This window comes from Lagopus muta, chromosome 23 (genome assembly GCF_023343835.1).
Source record: "Lagopus muta isolate bLagMut1 chromosome 23, bLagMut1 primary, whole genome shotgun sequence".
NCBI classification, from domain to species: Eukaryota; Metazoa; Chordata; class Aves; order Galliformes; family Phasianidae; genus Lagopus; species Lagopus muta.
Window position 1 is genome coordinate 5875074 of NC_064455.1, and position 9499 is coordinate 5884572.

General features: G+C 51.2%; 2 protein-coding genes across 2 annotated transcripts; one reads left to right on the forward strand and one right to left on the reverse strand.

Annotated features, from left to right (window-relative positions):
• Positions 1–698: 698 nt before the first annotated feature.
• Positions 699–4802, reverse strand: PPT1 (palmitoyl-protein thioesterase 1). Its single transcript, XM_048968738.1, has 9 exons — positions 4668–4802; positions 4468–4577; positions 3662–3789; positions 3291–3361; positions 2347–2449; positions 2165–2255; positions 1559–1657; positions 1267–1338; positions 699–945 (listed from the first exon to the last, which is right to left on the reverse strand). Exons 1-9 carry the CDS (start codon positions 4783–4785, stop codon positions 823–825), a joined length of 915 nt encoding a protein of 304 aa, XP_048824695.1. The 5' UTR covers positions 4786–4802; the 3' UTR covers positions 699–822.
• A 72-nt stretch (positions 4803–4874) lies between these two features.
• Positions 4875–7931, forward strand: RPL11 (ribosomal protein L11). The gene is made up of 6 exons (XM_048968739.1): positions 4875–4960; positions 5301–5451; positions 5784–5890; positions 6266–6397; positions 7109–7219; positions 7858–7931. Exons 1-6 carry the CDS (start codon positions 4955–4957, stop codon positions 7885–7887), a joined length of 537 nt encoding a protein of 178 aa, XP_048824696.1. The 5' UTR covers positions 4875–4954; the 3' UTR covers positions 7888–7931.
• The last annotated feature ends 1568 nt before the right edge of the window (positions 7932–9499 follow it).

Genomic DNA, 9499 nt, shown 5'->3' on the forward strand with positions numbered 1-9499 from the left:
TCGCAGCGCCTGGTTTCTGCTCCGTGGAGCTCAGCAGGAAAGATGCCCCCTGCTGCCCGACCCCTTCTGGGTTGCACAGAGCATGACTCGCACCACGGGGAGCTCAGGACTCAACTCCCTTTGTGTCAATTTGACAGTGGTCTTCAAATCACACCCTGGCTATTTTGGGTTTTTTTGTTAGATTCAAGTTCTTTATTGATTTCAGTTGCTGTTCCAAAGTATCTAAAACAAGCCATTAGTTGAAAATGGTTCAAGCTGTTAATACTTAATTAAAACCCCACTTAATTAAAACCCCTCCATTTTCCTTAGAACCTCCTAGAAGCGGTCTTTTTCCCCCCACAGTGAAGGAGAGGCTCATCTCTTTGCATACAGCCTTGTCATTCCATTTGCTCCTCCCTTTCAGAGGTACAGCATTCTTGCTCCAGTGGTTTCGGTTAATACTGCCATTGCTTCTTCAGAGGAATAGGCAACAGAGGCTGTGAAGGCAGCTGTTAGACCTTTCAACCAGCTCAGTCATTTCACCATCACCAGGTGACCAGCACAGCCACAGCTCTGAGACCAGGAGTAGACAGGGGTGGTGTGGGATGGAGTGCTTCAAAGCTAGTGCAAGGCTGAACCCCCCAGTCGTGGAACTAATTACATCCAGGTGATTTCCAGGCTCTTGCTGCAGTGTATAGCAGGTGCCACTGCTGAGATTAAACCCACCCCAACCAGCCCCACTCTTCCCACATCCCCGTGCACATACACAAAATACTGTTGCGCAGTAGCAGCTGCATTCACTACAGTGAAATCCTCTGAGTGCTCCCATGAGGTGCCTTAGCTTCACTGGAGGAAGGGGAGGATATGGGTATAAAACCACTCTTCTGTGAAGTGCAGGTGATCCCCTTCCACCCCCAGGAACACCAGCTTTCCTGCTTTGTCCATCTGCTGTAGCCCCAGGCGATCCTAAAGGAAGAGAAGCGTGACCACAGCTTGGTGGGGGAAAAAGCCACTTTGGGATGAGGGATGATTCAGAACAAAGGTTGGGAAAGGAGCAAAGTTTAAACGTATGTGGAAAGAGATCTTGAGCCAGGGGTGAAATCACCACCAACTCCTGCTGCCAGGAAACGGCACGGAGGGAAACAGCTCTTGGTAAGAAAAGGCCGTGCCCCCAGAACAGCGGAGATGGTGAGCAGAGCCAGGCTGCGGGGGTCAGAGCTCCCGAAGGTCCTCAGGACGCGATATTCGTCAGAGTGAAAGTTGCAGACACTGCCCAGAAGAACGTACCTCTCTGTACAGCAAGGTCTCCTTCAAAGGAATGGTGTCCTTGGCTTGGCCGCTTTTGTAAAACCCAAACCACTGTCAGAATTAAACAAAAACAAAACACAGTTGCTGCAGGACTCCCAGCAGGCAAAGAGGCCAGGAGTTCACCAACTCCTGCCAGCGTGCACTGCTGCAGACGGTGCAGCATCGGGCCTATTTGTGCAGGCATCCTTCTCAGAAAGTTCTGCCCACTGAAAAACAGGCAAGGAAGAACCAAAATGCAAACCAGAAACAGCATCTGCCCTGACTGCCTCACCTCAGAGATCGGAGGATCAACCATAGTGTCGTTGAGAAATTTCACCATCACAAACTTTTTCAAAGCCATCAGGTTTTTCTTGTACGTCTCATTGATGCTCTGAAAGCAAGACAAAGTTCCAGGTCAGTAAAAACCCAGAGAGAGACAGTGGCCAGGAAACTGCCTGCTCCAACTTACTCTGTACCAACAAATGAAATCCTGCACTGCACCATTGGAGGCAGGAAGGTGAATTTCTAAGCTCTATCTCCCTTTGCTGTGCTCGTGGCATTCAGCTTTATCTCCAGGCTGTAGAAAAGGCACAGTCCTCCCCTGCCTTCAGAGGAGTTGTCCATTGGAAGGTTAGGGGCACACTGAGCCTTTGGTAGAGCTTTCCACAGAGAACTCCAGAAACGCACAGCAACACAAGAACTGCTCTGGCATTGATAAATCTCATTCATGTATCTATCAGTGAAAACACTTTGTACATTCCTGGGCTGCAGGGCAAAAAAAATGCTGCTTTTGAGCTCCAGCAAAGGAGTTCATGTTCTCAGCATGGAGAACATGAAGGAGCTCACTACTAAAGCTTCTGTTCTCCTGCCAGCATTTATTCATCAATTAAGTCCTTACCCTCTCCTGATTTATGTCAGCCAAAAAGATGCTCTTTTTCCTGTAGTCCTCCTCCTTCAAAGGATCATGCCAATACTGTGCTTGTACCAAGCTGGAGAAGGGAGAAATCAAGGATCAGACTGGAAAGCCAGAGCTGCTCACCTGGGCCCAGCCCCTGTCTCTAGCCTCTGGAATGTACTCACTGCTCTTGAACAGCTTGTGTGTAGGCACCCAGATCCAGCATCTTTCGGATCCAGTCACAGATTTGGGAGCTCTCACCAGGACAGCGTGGAAAGCCATACACTCCTGAGGTATGAAGACACATCTTACAGCTCAGCAAGCCAGACAGAAATCCCTTAATCCCTCCAGCTGATAAAGAACCACCTCTTACTGAAAAGGGGCAGGAATTACCAAGGGAATCAGGAAGCCTTTAATCCTGCAATCTCATTAGACAGCTCTCCTGGCCCTGGGCACTACTGCACACAAAGATAATGGATGATGCTCTTGAACTCAGGATACTGCCCTGGAGAATGGGGGCATGCAGACAAGCTGAATGCTCTCCAGCTTGCCTGCTGTGATCCCTGCAGGTCTGGGGCTGATCCCCTACAATTTTTCCCCCTACACTACAAAGAAATAGACTCCAGCCATGGAACTTCCCAGAGGAGACTATTTGAAATTCACTGCCAGATACTCTTAACTGTACAGCTCCTAAATTACATTTCTTACCGCCTCCTTAATACACTGCAAAAAGCACCTCTTTTGGTGCTTTAGTCTTGCAGGCACCGATTGAGAGATACCCCTGTGACCCAAAAGGTTTTGTTTCACCAAGGCTTTGCCAAACAATTAGAAACTTGTTCTTCAGAAACAACTAATCCCAGATGCTTTCAAAGTATATAGGAATTCTGCTGAGACAAGAAGTCATCTGCTTATGAATGTCCCTTTTTGCTGCCAGTCAAGCAAGACCAAGCCAGAAGATAAAGTACTCAGCTAACCAAAGCAGACCACAGGATTTAAAAGGGACCGCTTCATTTAGTAGAATACAGCCAATTTTTAGGAAGAGGGCCAAACAATTAATTCCTCCCACCAACAAAAGCCCCCATGCCCTTCACCCATGGTTAGGACTTGTGAGAGCTGAAGAGGGCATTACCTTGGTGCTGCCCCCCAACGGAGATCAAAGTGAACATGGGAGGAGAAGGGCACCTCTGGGCCACCGCCCTCCTGCAGACAGGGAAAGGAGCAGAGTTAGAGCCCGTGTGGCCACGAGTGTTGCTGTGCTCACAGTGCTCAGTCAGCTGCTGCCTGGGCCCAGGCACATGGATTACATATGCCTTCTGGTAGAGGAGAGTACAACAGTTACAGCCTGCCAGGCTCTCCTTCTGGATTCTTGTCTCCTTTGGAGTGCTCCTACCTTTGTGAAGCATTTGTCTGTTTAAACCTGCTTAGTAGTTCAGAAGTTTAAAACCAGAATCTAAAACCCACCAGAAAAACAATAAAATCAGAACAGGAATGTAAACTCACAGGAACTGGCCTCCTTGGGAGAAGCCCATTGCATTGTATCCTCCTTTCAGGTGAGGGTCCTTTGCGAGCTGGCTGCACACCTCTCTCACTTGGTCATTGACATTCATGAAGAAGCTGTTCTCCACATCCTGACAGACTGGTCATGTTAGAAAGTGCAACTTGTACCTTCAAAACGGCTCACTTTAATCTCTGCAAGCAGACCAGTCTAACAGCTCTGCTTGTGAAAGAGGACCTTAATCTTCACAAGAGGACAGAAGTGAAACTGAAGCTTTGAGGCTTCCCATCATCACATCTTTCCTCCTGTTCTGCCTGCAGAGCTGTCCCATGCAGAGCAGTAGTACGTCTCTACTCCTCCACAACTTCAGTCCCTTCAGATTTTGTATGTTCTACGTATAAATCAGCCTTTATCATCCTTTCCAGACCCCAGAAGATAGCACACATTGCACGTTACTCTAAAGGACAGTTTGCAGACATTCAGTGGGGCACATCCACTGAACCACGTCCCCAGCTGCCACATCTCCACAGTTCAGGAACGGTGATTCCTCCCCCCCCATAAATGGTTCCGGGCATCCAACCTGACCCTCCCCAGCGCGGTGTGAGGCCACCACCTCTCACCCTATCACAGGAGAACGGCATTTTATCACATCTCTGTATTACTCGGAGTAAGAGTGCCGATCTGAGGCTTTGCACGCGCATCCCATTTACACGCGGACTGGCTTTCCCAGCAGGCGTTACTCAGACTTCTCCCGTCTCCGCCGATTACCTCCCAGGGAACAAACCCGCCGGGACAGTCCCACAGTCAGTACCTGCACCAGGGAGCTGCCGATGCGCAGCGACAGAACGTAGATGCCCGGGATCCTGCGCCGCACCATGTCCCGGACGTAGCCCATGCTCAGCGGATTGCAGCAGCTGTCGCCTGAAGGAGGAGAGGGGGTAAGGGGCGCGGGGCAGCGTCAGGCTGCGGCCGCCTCCCTCACCTCGCCACGTGCCGCCCTCCGCGGCTCACCCATGCCGTGCCAGATGACCAGTGGGACGGCGGCCATAGCGCGGCCCGGACCCAGACCCGGACCGGGACCGAGACCCAGACACAGCAGCGCCAGCACCGCCGCCCCGAGCGCCGCCATCTTGGCTGTCACATGACCCGCGCGCGGCACGCGAAGTCGGGGAGGCTGCGGCTCGCGACGCAGCGCCCCCCTCTGACCGCCAGGGGGCGCCCACAGCCTCGCCGCGCCCTCCCGAGCCGCCCCATAAGGCCCCGCGCGGCGGAGTGGCGCTCTTTTCCCCGCCCCCATCATGGCGGTGAGCAGAGGCACCTGTGGGCCGGGTTGGGCCGTTTCGTCTCTATCCGCTGCCATCCGCCCGGCGGCGGGGCTCGGCTGGGCGGCGGCCCATGCGGGAGGGAGAGGGGGAGGTTGACGGGCGGCTGTAGGGCGGCACGGGCGTCGGGGAGACGGCGGGCCGCCCGAGGCTGCGGCTGTCGTGACAGGCCGCGACCTGCGCGGTGCCGGGTTGGGACTGAGGCGCAGGGCTCTGGCGGGCTGCTCCCGTTGCTGCCCGCCCGGTGCAGCGGCGTCTGGCCGCCGAGCCGTGCGCCGTTCCCCTGCGATCCGTGCTCATTCCTCCCGGCGTTTCTCCGCAGCAAGACCAGGGTGAAAAAGAGAACCCCATGCGAGAGCTCCGCATCCGCAAGCTGTGCCTTAACATCTGCGTTGGGGAGAGCGGGGATAGGCTCACCCGAGCAGCCAAGGTCCTGGAGCAGCTCACGGGGCAGACTCCCGTCTTCTCCAAAGGTGAGGTGGCCTTGCCGGCGCTGCAGGCTGTTGTCCCGTCTTCCTGAGCGCCTCGGTGGTGGTGCGGCTGTGGGAAGAGGTTCCTCAGTAGAGCCAGTGTGGAGGAATATGCAGTTACGCACATAAAGGCCTTGGTGTGTGCATTGTGGGGCCTTAAATGCTCAGTGCTGGCAGTCTTTGGTCTCTGCTGCTGTATTTATGTCCTTGTGTCCAGGGAGGAAATGTGAGATTGTCTTGGCTCCTTTTTATTTCCTCTTAAGTAACTTCTTTGGTCTTGAGCAAGCTCTGAGTTCTTTGAATGGCCCCTTGAGTGTCACTCTTATTGCCTACAGCTCGATACACTGTAAGGTCCTTTGGAATCAGGAGAAATGAGAAGATTGCTGTTCATTGCACAGTTCGTGGGGCCAAAGCAGAGGAGATTCTGGAGAAGGGGTTGAAGGTGAGAATGGGGCTTGTCTGAATCCTTTGTCTGTGGAAAAACAAACAAAACTTGAACTGTTATCAGCTGGAAAGATGATGAAAAGCTTTGAAATGTTGCATCTGGTCTAGTTACAGTCATGGGTGTGGAGGGTTGGATTAGCATCTGTGGTACATGAGCTGTGATTGTGTGGTTCCTTTCCTTGGTGTGTGCTTGTTTAAGAGGTCGTCAATACAGCTGCTGCTGTCTTCTGGGTTTTTAACTTGGTTATTCCCAAGCAGGCTGTGGGATTGAAATCTTAAAAGCTTACCATCATGTAAAAAGGCATTTAGTAGAACGTGTAGGACTTCCCTTTGTTGCTGATTATGAGGTAATGACTGACAATACGTGTTTCAGGTGCGAGAATATGAGCTGAGAAAAAACAACTTCTCAGATACTGGGAACTTTGGCTTTGGAATCCAGGAGCACATTGATTTAGGGATCAAGTATGACCCCAGCATTGGCATCTATGGCTTGGACTTCTATGTGGTGAGTATTCGCTGCTGCCTTGCACTCACTGGGTTTGTGTGAAAGCTGGAGAAGGAGTCTGGCAACTGCTGAAAGGTGGAAAGATGTCATCAGAATCCAAGTCTAAGCTGAGGTTCACAGGGCTGCTGTAAGGCCCCTGATTTAAGGCATCTTCAGAAACACTGTTGCTGTTAGTGGTATTCCTGGAATGATATTGAGAGAAACCCCTGGATTTGGGTCAGTCTGCTGGGAAGGAGGAGGCAGAAGTGTGAGGGATTTCAGGGGTGAGGATGCAAACGTGGACTGGTTCTCCAGTTTGAGGTGATGGTGGGTCATGAGAAGGTGGTGGTCGGCATATTTGACTTGTTCTCTCTGAAGCAGAGGGAAGCTGTTCCACACACATAACCCATTCTGCTCAGTATCTTTTCTTGAGAGCTGAGTCCTCTGGCTATGCAACAGTGCATCTTGCCTGTTCGCTTTGGTTTCTCTGTGTATGCGGTAAGTTGTTTGTCCCAAGAGCTGTCCTGACAGTTTACCTGCCTGTTCAGTTGCTTGGATTTCAGTTGCATCAAGACTGCTTAAGATAACACTCTAAGTCCTGACAATAATAATAATAATAATACTTAATGAGATGTTGCTGACCCGGAAGTTCTAGATTGTTCCTTCTTAAGAAAAGGTTTATTTAAGTAAAGACCAGAATCAGGCTCTGCGATTGGTGTCCTCTCCTGGCAGGTGCTGGGCAGACCTGGTTTCAGCATCGCTGATAAGAAGCGCAGGACTGGCAACATTGGAGCCAAGCACAGAATTGGAAAGGAAGAAGCCATGCGCTGGTTTCAGCAAAAGGTAAAGTCCAACTTCATTTTTTTTATCCTGCAAGATTCCTAGCAAGTGTCAGCAAAATACATCACCAGTTTGATATTCCTTATGGGAGGAATGGAGCGACTGGGCAGGAGATCTCTGCTCAAAGCACTGTGGGTTTTTCTGGAGCAGTATAAACTATTTGAGCTGACTTTGAGCTGCAGCAGCTCGTGTAGGCTACCTACAAGTGTCAGCTCTTGTATGAACTGTGCTGGTCATCTCTAGTGCAGGGGAAACTCCAGCCTGCTCCTGCTGAGTGGCTTTTCCTCTGGTGTTTTCCTAGTTCTGGTAACCGGTGTACTTCACTTTTGGGGCCGAATAACAGGGCTGCAAAAGGGATGTGAGTGTATTCTAGGCAGATCGACATGTGAAGGGTTGGCCTTCTTGTTTTGCTTGGCTGGTTTGTGGATCTTAGTGCTTACCTGCAATGCTTCTTACCTCCACCATGGAAATAAGCCACGTGGCATAAGGTGGAAAGGCAGTTAGCTCAGCGCAGAGAAGTGGTGTTTAATGTCATTGTTGCCTGTCTGGCTTGGTATGAATGTGGTCATCAGTTTTTCCACGGCAGCGCTGTACCTTTACCTGACTGTTTTCTCACTTAGTTCTTTCTGGTTTTCTCGCAGTATGATGGCATCATCCTTCCTGGCAAATAAGCAGTTCCTGTTACCAAAAAGCAAATAAAACTTTTTTAACCCCAGCTTCTGTAGTGAATTTTATGGGAGTTCCTCCTGACCTGCGCAGCTGCTGGAACTCTGCACCGAAAAGGCAGCAGAAAGACGGGGACAGCACTCAGCAGATGCCAGTGCACCCTTGGCGTTGCACCCTCCAGCAGTGAAGCCCATTGCAGGTGCTCAGGCTGCAGTGTGTCCTTTGGTGCTGCCTGCTGCCCAGGTGCAGCCAGCTATTGAAGTGTGAGTCATACCTGGGGAGGAAGAGTAGATCTGTCAGCCCAGGCCTTGCTGTCTCAGTTCCAGAAACCAGACCCAATCTCCAGGCTGCTGACAGCTGAGGGATCTACTGGCTTTTCAAAGAAGCCGTTGGGATTCGGGAGAAAAGTCCCAGGCACTTGAACTATCGCTGGTATTGCAGTGCCTGGCAGAGCTACTCCAGTTCAAAGCACTTTGGGCACCTCCTGTAGCAGGTGTCTGGGGATAGTAGCTATGTCTCCTTTTATTTATTTTATTGTGTAAAGGGAAGGGTGAGCTTTGTCAGCAGCACCAGGAACTTGAGATGTAACCCATCTTGTCCCAGAAGAGTTTTTGTAAGTCAGCATCGTGCTGACGCTTCTGTCCTGGCACCAGTGCCTCTGTCAAGGGAGAAAAGAAAGCTGCTCTGTGGTAAGACAGGAGTTACCTAATTGGATCTAATGCTTCATGCTGTGCAGCCATGAGAGGTTTTGGGTTTCAGCTCATCTCATTTCCGTGAGATACTGCGAAACACTTTGGGCACCTTTGACAGGCTGAGGGAAAGCACATGTTTGTGTTATTCCAGCGTCTGGTTGTAGGAAAGCAGAGCCACCTTTAACTGCCGCATGCAGTTAATATAAAATGGGATATAATTGCTGCTTCTGATTGGAATACCATTTCAGTGATAAGGGGTGTTTTTCACAGGTTAATCCTGTCTGCTGTACTAATCTAGGGGGCTGGAGTGGCATGAAGAGATTAGAGAGAACTCAGACAGTGTAGAAAAGCTGGGCTTTTTTTCTAGTTATTCAGACTACTCTTAAAAGGCAGTAGCGTATTATTGATCTAACAGCAAAGCAGCAGCTATCCCGGGGGATGCTGTGCATGTAGGAAATTGCACCCAGCTTATTTAGTATCTAATCAATCTCCTTTAGCTGCCAATGATCCCAGCCCACGTGTGAGGAGGGTACAAGTCACAGCAAACACCAAGCTGGGAAACCACCTGGGCACTGAACTCCGGCTGCTGCTCTGCTGCCAATAATTAAAACCCACCATTTTAAAAAAAGCACCACTGCAGTGTCTCCCTGTGCCACGTTCGGTGCTGTTCAGCGGCTCTGTGCCCCACACAAACTCCGGCCTGTCCGTGGCTCGCCCGCAGGCCGGCCCTGCTATTGCCGTGACTTCTGAGCGGTCGGTCCGAGGGAAGCAACGCAGCGCGGGGCTCTGCAGGTGGGCAGTCTTTGTCCGCACCCTTCCCCACGCAACGCCACGATCCCCAACTGCCCCTCGCTCTGCCGTCATCAGTTCTGCGCTTCCAGCGGGCTCCGAGCTCGGCCAACCTGCCGCACCCAGCAGCACGGGA

What these genes read in the sequence shown, in the direction of transcription:
- RPL11 (XM_048968739.1), top strand. An exon ending in TTCTGGAGAAGGGGTTGAAG is followed by an intron (nt 5,891 to 6,265) that starts GTGAGAATGGGG and finishes TACGTGTTTCAG; the next exon opens with GTGCGAGAATATGAGCTGAG. An exon ending in ATGGCTTGGACTTCTATGTG is followed by an intron (nt 6,398 to 7,108) that starts GTGAGTATTCGC and finishes CTCTCCTGGCAG; the next exon opens with GTGCTGGGCAGACCTGGTTT.
- PPT1 (XM_048968738.1), bottom strand. Translation starts at nt 4,785, where the DNA reads ATGGCGGCGCTCGGGGCGGCGGTGCTGGCGCTGCTGTGTCTGGGTCTC. An exon ending in TCCCAAGGAGGCCAGTTCCT is followed by an intron (nt 3,362 to 3,661) that starts GTGAGTTTACAT and finishes CCCTGTCTGCAG; the next exon opens with GAGGGCGGTGGCCCAGAGGT. An exon ending in AGACCTTGCTGTACAGAGAG is followed by an intron (nt 946 to 1,266) that starts GTACGTTCTTCT and finishes CTCTTCCTTTAG; the next exon opens with GATCGCCTGGGGCTACAGCA.